The 18,573-nt window shown below is 38.0% G+C and overlaps 1 protein-coding gene across 2 annotated transcripts in view; it reads left to right on the top strand.

Moving 5' to 3' along the window:
* Positions 1 to 3,142: 3,142 nt before the first annotated feature.
* The window catches only part of LOC121856223 (pantothenate kinase 3-like), a 30,335-nt gene continuing 14,904 nt past the window's right edge, over positions 3,143 to 18,573 (top strand). The window contains exons 1-5 of one of the 2 annotated variants that reach the window (XM_042351599.1): positions 3,143 to 3,285; positions 8,339 to 8,513; positions 10,619 to 10,797; positions 11,452 to 11,625; positions 17,602 to 17,772. In XM_042351599.1, coding sequence (XP_042207533.1) covers positions 8,342 to 8,513; positions 10,619 to 10,797; positions 11,452 to 11,625; positions 17,602 to 17,772 — 696 coding nt within the window. In that variant the 5' untranslated portion in view covers positions 3,143 to 3,285; positions 8,339 to 8,341. Of the gene's footprint in view, positions 3,286 to 8,338; positions 8,514 to 10,618; positions 10,798 to 11,451; positions 11,686 to 17,601; positions 17,773 to 18,573 lie in introns of both variants that reach the window. The other variant, XM_042351588.1, reaches the window with a different exon arrangement.

The raw sequence follows: 18,573 nt of genomic DNA, 5'->3' as shown, positions 1-18,573 counted from the left end.
TGGGCAGAGTTTAGGGTAGGAAGGCCAGGGGAAGGCAGAGACTGGGATGGATGAATGTAATTAAAAACTGGGAACCCAGAGAGATACAAAACCTTGGAGGATTGGTAAAAACAGAAGAAGAAGAAGAAGAAGAAGAAACGATATAGGTATGTTGTGTTATACTGCCTGACTGGGGTCACTAATACTAAGGGTAAATACTTAACTCTAATCTTAATTTCTAAGGGTCGCTGCCACCAGACCCCCTCTGGACAGCATGTAGCTCGTTAGGTAGCGTGCAGAGTGGACTAGGCATTGGGCTAGGTTTTCCATTGACCAGATCGATAAGGGGAAAGAAGGGTGAAACCATAACACGTCTTAATTCATTTATTCCTTATAAAGCATACTGGTAAAAAACATATACATGAATTGGCCTTCCTCAGAAGAACAACGAAAATGTTGGTTACCCAGATGGGCACCAGACTCTTACATTAATGGCGTGTCATCCACCTACTTATTGCATAACAATCTGTGACCACCTTACCTCGGTCATTCCTTCTTACACTATCCCTTAACACATCAGACTGCTCCGCCTGTATGGAATATAGCACCGTCGGTTATCATACATACTAGCACCATCTCAACACACATGTTACACTCCATACCTGCAAGTATGGGACTCCTTGTGACTTTTAGGTATACACAACAGGCACCTCGTTCGCACACCGCCCTCGGTGGGTAAAGACGAGGGCTTCACCTAGAGACATACCAGCACTATTTCTACGCCTGGTATTATACTGTAGGTCGCTCCAAGTGACGACTGCAGAGTTTCTCACGGTCTCCTTATTTGTGACTATTCATTTGGAGTGGTGTGCTGGAAATCCACAGGTTCACAGTGGATTGGCATAGCTAGGAGTAGTCACCACCTGTTGGGACGCTCATATGGATAATGGCTGCCGGGCAGCAAGGCACTCCGACCACATGGCACCTGAGGTAACGGTAGAACGGGGGATACTGAGGGCAGTGCCCGCCCCTCCTCACCGAGTAGGCCTACAGTTTCCAATCTTTAATTTTTACTTTTATTTCTTACGGTTCTCACCTGAACACTTTTCGGAATATTGTCACTCATGCCGTATAAACACATATTTTAATCCTAACTTACCTTCTAAGGTAAGGTCTTGGTTTGCTAGTTTCGTGGGTAAATTCATTGGGTTATAATATCAACGCGCACACCCGAGGCGGGTACATGACGCGCCTTGAAACAAAGGCTGAATGATCATGGCGGGGGTGTATCAACTTCACTGATCACTGTACCTGTCGTGGGTATATGTCACGTGAGGATACGAGGTGTATTAAGTTCATACCGACGCTACAAGATATTTCCTTTCAAGTATAGTTTCTGGATCACTTCCGACACTTCACATAGTTCTGATACCTTTATCCCTTTTCCAGATCATTGTTCTCATGTATTTTCATATGATATCTGTGGAAGTTATGTTCGCTACACGTTCACAGACGTAAATAGTATGACCTTCAACCATGATTCACACTTAGTCCTACAGTACACTAGTCCGGCTCAACTGGACTTTAACATTCATCTTATGGATACCCTGAGTTCTCCTGAATGCTATGAATACATACAATTAATATGATATAACTGTACCTGGGTACAATACAACACATGGTCTAGTAACATTGAGTAGGTGAGTTATCCTTTATCAATGTTTCCCGTTTTCTGAGGTTCTACAAGCGCGGTGGATTTGAATGTTGTATAGCGTAATATGAATTAAATGGGGTTTTTAGGAATGACAATGATGTGCGCAGTACAGTGTTGTCAAAGCATGAGAAACAATCGAGACCCTGCAACTGTGTGTAAATGAGGCAAAAAGTTCGGCAACCTGGGACTTGGTCACAATTTTTTTTATGCCATATAGCAGCAGGGTCTGCCATTAGACAATGCATTATGCTTCCATATCTTCCCAGACGGTAGTGCCTTCCTGTTTGATAGCTGCCTACTACCTACCTGCTGAAGAAAGTCTCTTATCCACGATAGGACGTTCCCCTGAATTCCGGACCCTTCCACTTTCATTTTCAGCCTTTCGTGTGGTACGCTGTCGAAAGCCCTGAAAAAGTCTAGATACTGTGCATCTGTAATGCCACCACGCTACAGAACCTGTGTCCACACATACATTGCCTGAATTGTGTCAGCGTCAAGAAGGCGTATAAAGGCATAAACCGTGATGGCATTCCCCTACCTGTTCCGATAAACAACTTGAATCAGTTACACTGTAACCTACATATTAATTTCAAAGACCATACTGGGTAACTTACATATCCGACTGTTCCACTTTACTATATTGTATTTGAGTAATCTACCTGTACTTCCGATGCTTTTATATCATATAACAGATTTTCAAACGTTTCAGTTGAATCGATAATACGAATTGAATGTTTGCCTTACTCATTTAAGCTGCACTCGCAGACACACCGCTCGAACTGCTAATAAGCTTATAAGTGGCGGAAATTATTAAAAAAAAAAAAAAACATTCAGTAATATTGAGGCCAGAGCGGAACTTACGTATTTAGGTCAGTAGCAAATGCCACTACCAAGATACATGAGGGAGGTATTCATTAACGAAAGCTATCTGTCACAACCTTGAGAGCAGACAACGACTATGAACAAAAAATACTGTACAATGGTCATCAAGCAGAGTACAGCGGATTATCAGATAATCCGAACTGTTTTAGACAGTACGTACTTAACCAGGAATTTAATAAACGTATTAGCTTATTGCACTCTGAGGATATACTTCCCATCTAGATATCTCGAGTGGAAACATAAATGAGAATACTGCGAGACTAGTAAGATAAAATCGAAGGTGAAGGAGACGATGATCGGCCAGGCTATCACATGATGTTGTTGGTCCAATGAGCGGCAGCTTTCCATCAAAACAAATCGTGACGTCACAAATTAAAGTTGTCTTTTATGCTGAAAATTAAATAAATTCGATATATTAAACTTAATTATAAAAGCGCAAAGTACTGTTATCAAAATTAATCAAATATATGAGCTGTAAAAAAACATATGACAGTGTAAATAAGTGATACAAATAAAGATAATAGATGGGATGAGAGAGTTATGCGGTAAGGTTGGCGAGCATGTTGGTGTACGATCAGCCGTCCCAGGTCTGTTGGCCCCAGGAGCTGGCGATCAGGTGTTCCCGGCACCTGCACCCTCGCTTGTTGATCTTCCTCTCCTGCCCACTAACGCAGGAATTTCTCTTGTGTTTGAGATAAGTGAATGAGTAGGTGAGTCCTCCTTCCTTTGATAGGTGATATTTGAAGCAGGGAAAATATGAAAAATAAGAAAACTTGGTCACTTGCAGAAGCCCATTTCATTGAAAATGGAAGCTGGCAGTCTTAGATAAGGTGCAAGTATCGTCCCTTGGGTGCAGTTCTACGTATATCATTATGGATTATAAAGTATTTGCTAGGCTGGTTGACCAGTTAAAGCCTTGACGTAGATAAATCTCTATTGTGTACGTAGAGTGTGATCAGTACCCAACCAATATTTTAAATATAATAATCATTATATATATATATATATATATATATATATATATATATATATATATATATATATATATATATATATATATATATATATATATATATATTTGCGCTATTATATGGGCTCCAGACAAAAGCCCCTTAGTTAAAGTGCAAAGTAGGTTAGGAAAGGTATTGCTGTTTTATGGTATAAAAAATGTAATATATAACACACCAGAGAGGTGTTCATAAACTGTAAATAATAAATAATAAAAATATGCTTTCAAAAATTTCCATTATTATTGTCCCAGAGGGCTTTTGTCCTATACTCACTACAGTATTATTATACACATTGTAATGATGAACCCGTGTGATTAGTGTGTGGTAACATACAGTATTAAGGTAATACTTAACATGGGAGTGCCCTGAGCACTAACTTTAGAAAATATTTCCAGGGAAGATTAAGGAGTTCTTGCCCTGTAAAAGATTAATAGTGCACGAGGAATACATTTTGTATAATATTGCTTTTATGATATTTTACACCAAGCTCCACCTGCCGTGTTAGTATATAACAATATAACTGTAGGTTAATATTTTGTAGTGTCTGTGTGGAACTTTATATTTATTCTTATATAGGAACAGAGCAAAGGGGGGGGGGGGATATTTGACCAGTATCCAGCTAAATAACCACTGGTTAATTGACTGGGACTTAAAATAAAACAAAGTACTTCTGGCCACAGAAAATTCTTCATATTATTTTATTTATAATTCAAACTATCAGAAAAAAATTAACAAGTATAGAAATAATACAAGCAAAATTAAGGATACAAGGAAGATAAAATCAGATTAAATTCTAAATCACTTTAAGAGAACTAACACCTCAATGTTTAACAGTTATGATGCTGTTTAGCTATCAGGTATAGTATAGTTCTAATAAAATATCGACCTAACCTACATTATATATGTTCATGAGAGAAGTGTGACATCTCAGAGTATCAGAAGACGATGAAAGAAGTTACCTGTAGTGATAAAGCATTCAACATTTAAATAATAGTGTAATGCCCACAACCATCCAGACCAAATTTTCATTAAAATTATAGAAAAATCATATACAATTTCCGTGGGTCCCGGTGAAATAGCAAGTGGCTATTCGACCAGGAATCCCGGTCAAATATCTACATAAAAAAATACACTATCATTTCCGTTGTATGCCTTACTCAGCCAGTCAGTGGAAGTGTCAATATCACGCAATACTCGTGCACATGTGCTCACTCTTGTTTTCCTCGGAAATTTATATTGCGAGTTTATTTTTTTACTTTTCGACTTATGGTTTGGTTTCTTTAGGTTTCTTTGTTTTTTTCATTTGTCTTGTTGGGTTAGGTTACGGCAGCAGTCGAGTGGATACACCGCTCATTTCCTGTTCCATTTTATCCAGCTGTAAATAGGTATGCAGAACCTAAGTTTACAAACTTGAGGAAATGAACGTGGGTGAGAACAGTACCGGTCATGCTGCCTCCTAATGGGCAGTCATGCTTAAGGAACCCGCTTTCACTTTTCAATGACCACAGGAAATTTTGGGGTGATAACCCAGACGACAGATTTTTGGTATTTGATAAATTATAAGAAAAAAATATTTGATGGTTTTAACATACTTTTGGCTATACCAAAACACATGCTGTGGAAACAAAAATCCACACTTTTTCAGTGTGTGGTAGTCTTGGAAGCACTTGCCCAAATAGAGGCTACAATTGGAATAGGAATACTGCGCTACTGCACAGTGTTTTGCCACAGACGCCTCGGGCAAATTCACATTTGTGAAAGGCTAGTTAGGGTAGGGTAGGACCTAACCTATTAATGAGAGTGAATTTGATGTGAAATCCCCATAGGTTTTTGTAATCATTTATTCACAGATTCTTATGTACAGCAGTACAGCGTGATACAGATGGCTGACACAGGTGCAATGAGACAGTGACCATGTACGACGGAATGAGATAAAGGCAGTTACAGGAAGGAGGAGTTTTACATCAAATTCACTCTCATTAATACAACATCTTAAATGTATTGTAACTTGGACACTATGCAGAATCTGACATTTTACCATAGAGACATTGTGGTTTAGAATTACCCAAGGATTTCATCCTCCAATTTAATGTACAGTAATCCCGCCTTTTTTGCGGGAATTACGTTCCTGAAACCCCTGTGAAAAGCCAAAACCGCGAATACCCTTTTAGAAATCACTGTACCTGTAACCACCAAACAGCTCAGAGGAGAAGACAGGGCTGGGTGGGTCATCAATGTCGTTTTCTTCAGACAGGTTAATATGCAGGGGAAACTTGCTGGTTGAAGGTATTGGATCATCTTTACGGAGTGAAGAGACAGCACTGGTGGGGCGTGAGGAGACAGCAATGGGGGACTTCTTAAAATATATGTCCAATTTAGTCTGCACAGTTTGCCTTTTCTTTTCATTATGAATCTCCCTGAAGCAAGCAAGTGCATCTTGGACCATTCTGTCAACTTTGGCAAAACGCTCAACATTTTGATCCATTCCGTCAAACATTTGCATCCCCTTATTAATTGTTGCAAATGCCTCTGCCATTTGTTTCGCTGAAAAATTTTTGAGGGGTGCAGGTTCTTCAACATTTTGACTCTCTTCTTCCACTGCAATTTTCTGTGCTTCCAGTTCAATAAGATCCTCGTTACTTAGCTCTTCTGCTACACTTTCAACCAACTGCTCAACATCTTCATTATCAATTTCTAACTCAAGCTGTTTACCCAACTCCACTATCTTGTTACTAATCTCAGAAATTACTTCATCTTCATTAAATCCACTGAAAGTGTTCACATATCTTTTCAGGACCTTCTTCCATATTCCATTCATGCACTGTCTTGTAACCTCATCCCATGCTGCAGCTATGTTCTTTATGCATTTCAAAATGTTGTAGTCCTTCCAAAACTGTCTGAGCGTTTTCTCACCTTCAGTAGCAGCAACAGCCTGAGCGACTTTTTTATGTAAATAATTCGCTTTAAAAGCAGCAATAGCACCTTGATCCATGGGTTAGATGATAGAGGAAGTGTTAGGTGGAATGTAGACTACCTTAACATCAGGGTGCAGGTCGTCCAGGTGTGGTGGGTGTCCCGGAACATTATCAAAAATTAAAAAAATTTTGAATGCAATCCCTTGTTGCAGACAATACTCCTTGGCTTGTGGAATGAAACAAGTCAGGAACCAATCTTCAAACAGGACTAGGGTCATCCATGCTTTCTTCTTACTGTGATAAAACACTGGCAGCGTGTGCTTGCTGACATGTTTAAAAGCCCTTGGGTTCTCTGAATGATATATCATGAAGGGCTTTATCTTGAAACCGGCTACATTCCCGCCCAACAGAAGTGTGATTCGGTCCTTGAATGCCTTGAATCCCGGCACTGTTTTAGCCTCTTTGTGGATGTATGTCCGTTCTGGCATGTGCTTCCATAATAAGCCAGTTTCATCCACATTAAATACTGTATTTGCTAAGGCATAAATTTCCCTCCACGATGACACGATCTAGCTCCTCCTTAAAAGCTTCGGCAGCACCCACATCAGCACTTGCTGCCTCTCCACTCACCTTTACACTATGCAAACTGAAGCGGTTTCTTAAACCTTTGGAACCACCCATGACTTGCTGTGAAGGTTTGGTCGCACTCATCTCCTGCCTGCTCTTCGGGCCTTTGAAAAGCCTTTTTGCCATAACCCGTAGGGTTAGAAGGCTTAAGGGTACACGCCTTTGTATTTGATCTCCCATCCAGATCACAAGTAATTTTTCCATCTCATGAATAGGACCTTGTCTTTTCTTCGTTATTATAGTTCCCTTTATAGGTGCTGATCCTTTCACTACCTCACGAATACGTTCCTTGTCTTTCAAAATAGTCGATATGGACAAATGCGAGAAGCCTAGGTCGTGTGAAATGGTTGCTACCGTTTTTTTCATTTTCACACTGTATTATCATCTTCGTCTCAAAAGTAATTGACTGTCTCCTTTTCTTCTGAGCACCACCAGCACTCTCACTTCTACCCTTGCCAGTCATTCTAAAGTGAATTAGATACGAAAATAATGTCAGTACACAGCGCGATTAGTTGCGAGAACGACAGCCAAACACCATCTAAGCGCTCTACAGCGTGGGTGCTGTAGCCACGAGGCGGCGCGACCCAGCCCACTCGACGCTCTCGCACGGGACGGAAACGTTTCGGTCTAGAAAATACGCGCGTCATTTGAAAAAAAATTTGGTACCGGCTGCGGTTGTCGTATGTGCGGGTGGTTGTACCGACTGAGGCAGTTCGTAAGTGCGGGTGGTCGTAGGTCGAGTATGTTGTAAGTCGAGGAGCAGCTGTATACTGTATATATTGTATAATAATAATAATAATAATAATAATAATAATAATAATAATTTCACCTGTTTATTAACTTCATTAGCTTTTAGGCAGTTAGTCTGCCGAGTGTTAGGACAGCAGTAAACCTGCAATGTTTGGGAGAGTCACACTAGGTCTGGGCCAAGTTGGACTCAAACCCATGACATTGTAGGGAGAGATGTGTGTGTTACTGCTGTACCACAAACACCAGTTATCAGGCTTATCATGATTGAAAGAGTATTTCAAGTCCATAAGCATAGATAACATAATCTTTAGTGATATTATATTAATAGAATATGACTGAATGGTTATTTTAATAAATTTTAAAAAATTCAACAATATTAGAGGGTTACAGAATGTTGAACTCTTTGATTGCTCTAGATATACCTTATTTAATTAAGTCTTCATTTCTTGGTTGTGTTTCAGATAATGCCTGTAGAAGACAAGTCAGTTATTGATGAAAATGTAGCAAAAATTCCTGTAAACAGTAACCAAGCAACCAATGGTGACATAAAATCAGTTCCACCCAGAAGCAAGTCCACCATGGAGGTGAATGGGAGTACATGTACTGGCCACCAGAACTCTCACGACTCCACTCCTCGTAAGTAGAGTATTATTCAGTTAGTAATAAAAGAGAGTTTATGTTCAAACTCCATCATTGTTGTTATTGGTTTTAACAAATGTTTGCATCCAAGTTTTTAAATCGGTCTTATTTCAGTAACCTTTATCCAATTAACTTTTAATATAAATTTATCACTTTCGTACACCCAAGGCAAGCTAAATTATGTACAGTACGCCTTTGCTAATCTTGAGAAAATGGAGAATGGGGTCAGTAGTTTTATCTGCCACTTTCCTTGAACAATCAAAATTTTTAATACAGGTGTGCATTGATTTAAAAAAATTTGCTAATATTGGTGGAAATAAAAAAAAAATTGGCATTTCGAGATACGAATGAAAACCCTGCTTTTACAAGAAAAATAGAAATAAATTGCTTTATTCACGTGTAACATCGGAAGGTGCTGGGTTGCTGACACAGGCATATGACAGCATCCCATGCTGAACTCGGACATTAAGCAGTAGTGCAGGCTAGTGTGTGTGGCAACAGTTCTGTGCTTATATATTAATGGAAATTAAAACTATGTTTTCATTGCATCTGTTTACATAGAACGTGCCTTGTTGCTAAGTTAGATTCATCACTAAGACAGTCTTCATATAAATTATATATCTTGCCCTAAAGGTAGAAAAGAACATACGCATGAAAGGAGATGGCAATATGTTTAGTAAATTATCCAAGAAAGAATATATTTTTGTTTCTTAAAGAAACATCTCATCAATGCAAACGTACACAGTTACCTTCGAAACCACAATATTGGTGTGAAGCTGCCTAATTTGTGTATCAATCAATCAAAATATCGTCCTCATATCTGAGGGTTGGCAACCACAGTCCTCCACTCTTAACATTGTTGGGCTGTTTTTACCAATCCTTTGAGATTTTGCTTTTTGCTGGGAACCCAATTTTTAATTACATTCATCCATCCCTGTCTCTGCCTTTCCCTGTGGTTTGATTGGGACCGTATAAGTCTAAATGACACTCCGTAAGATTATATTTATACCTTTTACTATTTATACAGTACTCTGGAATCTAAAGACCATGGGAGATGTCTTATCATGTGCTCACCACTTTTCTTCCAACGAATAATTTCACGTCCAATCCATAGCTGCCATGCTTCCCTTTAGCGATGACACTTAATTTAGCACTATGCTTTGAATTCATGGTTGAAACAATGGCAATGATTTTCAAGAATTCACAAAAATAATAGAAAACCGCAGATTAGGCATTGTTTACAGTGGGCGAACGACTGAGAGCGAGTGAACAGCATGGGTTTAGGGGATGAGTTTGTGTATGGAGGAAGATTTGAATCATTCTCTGTCGAGCCTTCACGCTACACGGATATTATTCCTCGTAAGTGCGGATACTTTTTAGGTATAGTTCAGCAATAATTTGGCCTCGTAAATGCGAAACCACGGATATTGATGCCTCTGATAAGGAGATCCCCCTGTACTCAATATCTTATACTCAAGTATCTCTTTATGTTATTAACAATTTTGAAAATGAATATGATTTTGATCCCCTCCAACTTCAGGGGTATCCAAAACTCACCCTGGTGCAGGTAGAGGACTGTATTTTATAAATTATTGTTGCTTTTTGGTGGGAAATGATGATATTTTTGTCACCAGGAACATGTCTGATTTCTTGCTCCAGGATCCAACACTGGTCAGGCCCTGGGGGTGTCATTTTGGAGGAGTTTGACCTGTAGTTGTGATCATTCAGTGTGTAGTAATCTATTTTTCCTCCCATTTCTCTCACCTTCCCGTAATCTGTTTGATGTCTGTGTTACTTAATTACTCATTTCAAATGATATGGTTAAGAATCTATTGCTTTATATACCTGGTGCATATCACACTGCAACTTATTAATAATTTTTTTGTGCTTTAGTTTTTTCAGTAACAAATTTGATTACACTCTCATTTGTGATTAGTGTACTTGACTTTACCTGCTTTATTTTGCACATTTGACTCACCACACAGATAGGACTTCTTAGTTATCAGTCTTCAACCATCTCTTTTGGAAGAACAACAAACCTTGTGAGAGAATAAAAAATCCGTTCATGAAAAAATCTCCTAAATGTTGGAATTTATCACCAGCTATGCCATGGTTTGGAATGGATATTGGTGGAACCCTGACAAAGCTTGTGTACTTTGAACCAACCGACTTGAGTGAGGCTGAGGAGGAGAGTGAAGTTGAGACTATTAAAAATATTCGGAGATACCTCAAGAGCAACTCGGCCTATGGTGACACTGGCCACAGGGATGCTCACCTTCAGGTTTGTTGTACTATAATTATATTTTTGGCTCAGAATTAACCTCTTATAGTTCTATTAAATATTTACATTTATCACAAACACTTTTGTATTGAGTTAAATTTTAAAAGATTAATTTTATTTAAGTAACCTACAAATAGCAAAACTAATCCTTGAGAATTTAAAGGATGAAAGATCATTTAACATCAGCACATCACAAATCTGTCACATCAACCACATCAAAATCCATTTAAATTTCCAAACTCACCAAACAACAGTTTTATGTGACTCCTTTGTATCTCATATAATTTATGACTATCATTACTGTTCTGTAGATCCCTTGAGCATACATTAAACTTTTAATTAGAATAGCACAAGCTCGAGGTCCGCCCTACTTATTAAGTCACAATACCGAATCACAATATAAAATTTCCAATCATCACCCCTCGATTATTCTTTAAACACTAAATAGTTATCAATTTTTGGTAAACTAAGAGCTATGTCTTTTTTAAATGATTTCAGCAGCCATAGGAATGTTATCCAGTGATATTACACAACTCACACACTTCAGTCTTATAATTATTTTTGTGCACCTCATTTTCTATATACAGTGTATTTAGACCTTTTGTCACTTACTGTTTTACACAACTACTGACATTTTTATATTTTGTTTTACAGATGGAAAAGGTGCGTGTTGGGAATCGAACAGGAACACTCCACTTTATACGCTTCCCCACATCAGAGATGCCACAGTTCCTTGAACTCTCCAAAAGCAAGGGGATGGCTACCCTTGCTTCTACCATTTGTGCTACTGGAGGAGGAGCCTACAAATTTGAGGAAGAATTTCAGCGCGTGGGTATTAAAGTGTGGTGTGGCCACTCCTACCCCCCAGCTGATGGACAATCCCATTATGTGGGTAGAAACAGTGCTGGGTACCCTTAAGGTGGTGGTGTTCACTCCTACTGCACAAGTGGTGGTGGTCCTTCCTTACAGCTGGGGGTGTCCTCGTGTTTCTTGTTGCTTTTATACAATATTGGTATTGGGCTTTTTTCTCGTGTACAGTACAGTACTGTATATGAGACCAAGGTGTTACTTTATATGTACAGTATTCCCTTGACCTGCACAATACTCAACAATCATGAATTTAAAGATAGACCAAGACTATTTCACTGCCCATTTTTCGAGTAGCGTGAGTTGAAGCTCAAATAAAGACCACATGACCACTGACTCATTGTTAAATTTTTCAAAATATAACTCAAAATATAATAAGTCAATGGTAAAAATAAAATTTTAGGCAAAATAGTCATTGTTTCAATAAATACGGTACAGACTATATGGATGGAAGATAATGCATTCTGTATAGTAAACTTATAATTTGTTAAAAGGTATTTTAAAATGATGGAATTATTGTAGTGTTGAAGGGAGAAAAGTGATGTTTTAAGAATGTATTACGTGATTCTATTTATCTTTGGTCATTTTTCTAATGTTCCTACCGTACTGGAGTGTATCCTCACCGTATTTAATGTAAAAACAGTAATCTGTCTTTAATGTTTCATTTTTTAGAAAACATTAAATATTTTTAATATTGTATGTTTCATTACATAAGTTTTTAAAGATTAAATAAATAAATATCAAATGAATACAGTCGGTCATTTCAAAACGCCATTTAACAAATTATATGTTTACGATACAGAATGCTTTGTCGTCCATCTATATTGTCTTGAGTAAGAAAGTCAAAATACATGATATGACAGCTGTGTCCAAGTTACCAACTGTTGAATATTCTAAAAAAAAAATATAAAGACTGACCAGATAAATTTTATCTATGTATTCTTCTCCACAGGGGTGTATTGAAACCACTCAAGGTACTTGACACAGACTTTCTCTACCACCTCAGACTATTACCCTAGATTCTCAAACCTGTGTCGGACTCAGACTCGTCCTCCTATCTCAGACTTAATTGCCCTCAGATCTTGGATCTAGGTCGGGCTCTGGCCTATTCAGAAAATCAGCCTTATCAGACTGCCCTATCTCCCAATACTGAAAGTCTGAGTTGACAAGGCTATTTCTTTAGAGGTGAAAATGGAAGTAACTGAAGAGCAAGAAATAAGAGCACTATTTGTGCAGATAATAATAGAATTAGGAATACTGTAGTATCAAATGTGGTACAATCGGCCTAAGAAGTTATTTCACTGTTTTCAGTGTGATTCGTCCAAACAGCGGTATCTGGCAACTACATCTTATGCCTGGTGTGTGGGGTGAGACCGCTGGAGCCGACTCAGCCGAGTGACCAGTAAGCTGGAGGACGTTGTAGGGTGATGTCGTATTAATGAACTCTTTGAGCCGAACATCTCGCTGCCTAACCTTATTCTATCATTCTCTCATAGTTTAGCAGGTAAAAGGCTTCCAGATGGGTACAGTTATGGGACCATTTATCTGGCATGCTTGGGACCTGGATGGTTGCCAGATATGGGTTTTTCCAGAATTTGGAACTCCAGGCCTAAGATGTACGAAATGTACAGTAAACCCTCTGTAATTAGCTTTGAAGCCTCTGTTCAGATCACTAGATTCAATGCGTGAAAGTAACTTTAACTGTACTGTGCAGTACACTGTAACATTAAAATATAAAATTGTAGAACACATAAACATCAATAATGAAGACATATTAATAGGGCATACAATAATATTGGAAGCATAAAAAGAGCAAAAATTACACAAATTTATGTACAAACTGCATCCCAGTCACCTCTGGTATTCACCTTAGCAAATGGTGTTTCGTCGCGGACCCTCCGACTTCTCCATAGTTTCACAGATGTAAACCAATAAATACGTGAAACTCTAGACCTTACGATAGCTATTTATTTTTGTACTTTCTCTATGTAGGATATGTGTTCATGTAACCGAGTAAAGAAAATTAAGAAAATTTCACATACAGTATGTACTCAAAATTACGAGTTGAGAAATAACCATAACATTAAATAATTCACAGGTGGGGAATGGTTGGAAATATCCCCGCTTGTCACGGGAATTACTTTTGGGGCTCATTTTAAATAATTTGTTCCAGAATATTGCCTGTTTTTGGAGAGTTCCAGACACTGGGACACCGTATAAACAGTCCCATACCTGCAGTAAAAATAGGAGCTATACCTGAATCCCACATTTAAAAGACAAAGGTCTGTGCAGGGAAAAAAAGGGACAGTAAGTCCAATAACAGGCCGATAGCATCTGCTTCTAGGTGTAGAATATTCTGCACATGGCTAATTTCCTTGTTTAAAGGTTGTCTTACTTTTTGAATAATATGAAAGGCATTTGTTGCCCTAAATAATTTTTTATTTAATAAGTTTTCATAAGAGTTACCGTAGTAATTTAGCCAAGTTTTATTTATTTTTCACAAAGTAATAAATGGCTGTTAAATGGGAGTCTTTAATGTTTTATATTTTATTCTTTGGTGCTAAAAATACAATACTGTACCTTCAGAGTATAAATGTTAATTAATTTTCTGACATGTACAGTAGTACAGTACGAGGGGAAAACTATAACAATGAATATGGAAAATATTTGTTTACATATACAGTACTGTATAGTAAAGAGCAAGGCATAAAAGTTGTGAGTATGAATATTATTTCAATTCACATTTTTTTTAATACTCATTTCAGCTTAACACATTTAATGTGTACTGTACCTATTCATTTTGACATCTGATTCCTGAATGTCCCTGAGCAATAATCTCGTATGTCATATTATTTCATTTCAAAATACAGTATACTAAAATTTTAACTACAGTATAGTCTGGGTTTACGTGGTCAATTAAACCCATGGAGGTCCGCGTATAACGCGAAATGCGTAGATAAAATAACAGAACATATGGGATTAATTGAAATAGAGACTGGGCCGACCGCCAGACTACCCTTTTTCCGACACAATACGTACGTTGTAGTAAAAATAACATCTTAATTTTATGATGGTATGCACACACAATTAATAATTAAGAAAATATCAATAATATTAGGTTTTTTAACACTTACGTTAGTGGAAAAGATGGCTGGGCACACGGGGATGGGGGGTTGGTTCCAAGGCAAAGGGCAGATTATTGGCCCTAACCTGTATCCCTTGTATCACCTGTATCACTACCCACCACAGAGGCTAGCAGGGGCCTCCTTGTCAAACTCCTCAAAGTCCATATTCTCACTATCACTGACTTGGGCTGGCTGTGGTGGGTGAAGAACTCGGTAATGTTTTGTTGACTGGGCAGGCAAGGTTAAATAGACCAATCACAGCGCTCGGCGGAGGGGGTGCGTGGGTGGTAAGGATACGTGGCCCAATCACAGTCCGAGACGTCATCAGCACGAGTCTGACGTCAGCGGTGACGTCAGCGACCAGCCGCTTGCCGCGTAAATTAAGGAATGTACCGCGTAACTAATAATTGCCGCGTCTGGCCAAACGTGTATAAAATATCCGCATAAACCCAGACTATACTGTACATGATTTGTTCTTACAGTATTCTTATGAAAAAAAAATGTTTTAGCATTTAATAATTAATTTACTATTCACAAAATTGTGTTTGACCTCAATAAAAATAAAAATGGAGTCTTGTAGTTGCCAGATACTACTTTCTGATTGAAAATGTTCTGGAATTTGTAACATCGTCGATGTGGGCGATTGTACGTCAGTAAGTGCTGTGAGAGGAATTAGTCCATGATATCTATAATGGAAAATAAGAGATTGTATTTATGGATTGAGCAACAGTGTAATCAAAATATGCCTCAAAGTTTAATGGTCATCACAAAGAAAACTGAAGAGGATGAATCCGATGTTAAGCCTTTCATTGTGACCCATGGTTGGTTTGAATGGTGCAAGAAGTGCAATAGTTTACATTGATATTGAAACAGAACTTAATTGGGGAAAATACAGTATAAGGGAAGAAAAACACTCAAGATTTTAAAAGGCCCAATGAATGCAGCATTCTGTCACCGGTGTATATTTCTGAACTTTTTTCAATCAACATACCCCATGGTCTCAGTGCAATGCATCATTTGTTTATGGAAAAGTACCGTTGCTTTCGGTTTTTTCCCCCTCGGGAGGTGCCCCTCTTTATTCAAATTATGGGGATTTTACTGTACAAGTTCTCTTCGTAGGGATCATAGAAGTTCTGAACGAGACTGGCGCAGGTGGCGAACAGACCTTACTAGATCAGAGTACATACATGTATATGATTGCACGTTGGACTGTTGTTTATTCCGTGAGGGCAAGCATAGTTGAATAATACAGAAGTCAAGTAGCCTCTTGTGGCAGTGGTCAGAAAAAATTGTATGCAGTTATGAATGGGCTGTTGGGCTGGAGGTCTGGAACTACTATGCTTTCAGTTTCAGATGCTCAGCTTGCCTCAGTTTTTTTTTATGACAAAGATATCATGTACAAGAAGTAACCTTGATGGTTTGAATGAGGAATTTTCAGTTGAATTTCAACCGAGTTACACCATAAACCTCACTAATTCATCATTTTGTCCTGTAGGGGTGAACAGTATTCTGTGCTATATCAAGGATTTGAAGAAGACTTTGTCATCTTGGTCCTATAAATGTACCTAAGGAGTTTAGAAGAACTGGCGCTTTTGAGAAACAAATGTCCAACTATTATTATTACCTTGCTGTATTTATTGTACAGTACAGTATTCTATACATTATTTATTAAATTAATTTTTTATCCTTGAGATGCAAAGAAGTGGCACTGGGATGTTCTGACCATACGATGGTAAATATAAAATTTAATTTTTGGTGTGCAGTTGTATTGATCTAGTAAAGACATGAACAATGTTAAAAGATTCTGTGTATCTGTGTACTGTACAGTATTCATTATTTTGTAGCTTTACATTGTGATATATTGTACATTAATAACAGTTTATTTCACTGTAGAATCAAGCAGGCGATGGTAACTAAAACAAACTAATTTCTACCCCCGTGTATTATTTAAATCATATAATGAATACATTATGTTATCCAGGGATTACTGTACGCATATCATGTAGACTTGGCCATATACAGAATACTGTACTGATTTGTTACTGAATGTTTGCCAGATTCTTTGTGCTACTCACCTTCATCTCTGTTCCTTTTGTGCGACTTATGTAAATCTAAGAAGTTTGGAGTTTCACATCTATGCAAAAAACTTGAAGCAAGTATTTCTTACAGTCCTTGTGCATATTCCTCTTGTTACAAATATTTTCCACTCCTCAAGGCTAACAATTTTTTGTTGCTAGCATTCCTCACTGCTTGAGCCTTGCTTTATATAGCCAGCCTTATTGAATAGTAATACCAACTGCTGTGCTTAAACTTCTTCAACACTCACATTTTAATGGGTTTACTTTCCGTCAAGTACAGGAACCTTCTCTAAGCTACAGTTTTAATTTCTGCTTCCTGCCTACTAAAAAAAAAAATACCATCTTGTTTCATGTGTTAACAAATGAGACAACAGAGTGTGGGGATGTAATAGATTCATATATTTTTTGCTCTAAATCTGGTGATCTTAATGTTGTTGAGCTTATTGACACAAGAAGTACTCTTTGGCTAATATGGACATGGATGTGGCACCTATGATACCATATTATATCTTGAACACATTTCAGGTATCACATATCCTGAAGACTCATTTGGGAATGTAATATCTTTGAATGAAACTTATTTTTGATAAAAGGAATCAGTTATTTGATATAATGGTTAAAAATTTGCATCATACCTCTAAGTGTATAGTAGTGGTGATATTTGGTATATACTGTACTGGTAAATTAATGTTTTGACTAGTTTAAATTAGCACTAACTTGTGTTAACCTTACAGGAAATGAATTTAACCCTGCACAAATTTGATGAACTAGACTGTCTCATCCGAGGCATAGAGTATATAGAAGACAATAATAACTACAATGAGTGCTATTACTTCCTCAATCCTCGCAATGAAGAGACGTGTGAAAAGGTTACTTATGATTTCAGCAATCCTTACCCTTTTCTGGTAAGTATATAGAGGGATGAAAATATGCCAGTAATTATCGGTTTTTTGGGGGAGCATTTAGTGATTGGTCAGTAAAGCTGTTTTTTTCCAAGATTGTCATTATTGGCATGTTTCATTACTCAGGTGGTCCAGAACTTGGAGTTTTTATTTTATGGTTTGCATAGACTCGTATATTATGAGGCTATGCTAACCATGACTTTGTAAGCGTCGTCCCGGCCAAAATTCAGTCTTTATTCCATGATGCAATACCCTGTAGTTTTGTTGGATCAAAAATCTTATTTCTGTACAGGATTTGTCAGCCATAAGTTTGCAGTGCCAGCAAACAAAGCAAAGTTCTTTCTCGGCATGGTCAAGGACCACAGGAACTGTTGGACACAGACGATGACGAGGAAATCCTGGACAACACATCTGCAGTGTAGTGACTCCCGCCGTGTGACAGTGACGTAATATTTTATGGTCAAGGAGAAATAATGAGTGGCCTGGTGTCCCTCCCTCCTCCTTTGATGGGATTAAAAATTGGTAGAAATGAGAGGACTAGTATAAAACTTTCATGATCTAGAAGATTCAAACCATGTAAGCACTATTGTAGGTTTCAACTCCCTTCAACTGAAGCCCCACCAGACTTTTAAGTCAACCATCAGCTCAGATGAGACTCGTATCAATTACTTAGTTGAGTGAGAAATTTGTACTTGCAACTAAAGTACTATTATGCTACCTGTCCATCTGGATAATGTCTCCTGCCATTTTAAATATGTCAGGTTAGAGGGTGTTTCAGTGTTACAGGTCTTGCAGATTGTTTGT

The sequence above is a fragment of the Homarus americanus genome, unplaced genomic scaffold, assembly GCF_018991925.1.
Source record: "Homarus americanus isolate GMGI-L3 unplaced genomic scaffold, GMGI_Hamer_2.0 scaffold1024, whole genome shotgun sequence".
Taxonomy (NCBI): Eukaryota; Metazoa; Arthropoda; class Malacostraca; order Decapoda; family Nephropidae; genus Homarus; species Homarus americanus.
The sequence above is the reverse complement of the archived record's forward strand: the minus strand, read 5'-3'. Positions and strand labels throughout refer to the sequence as shown.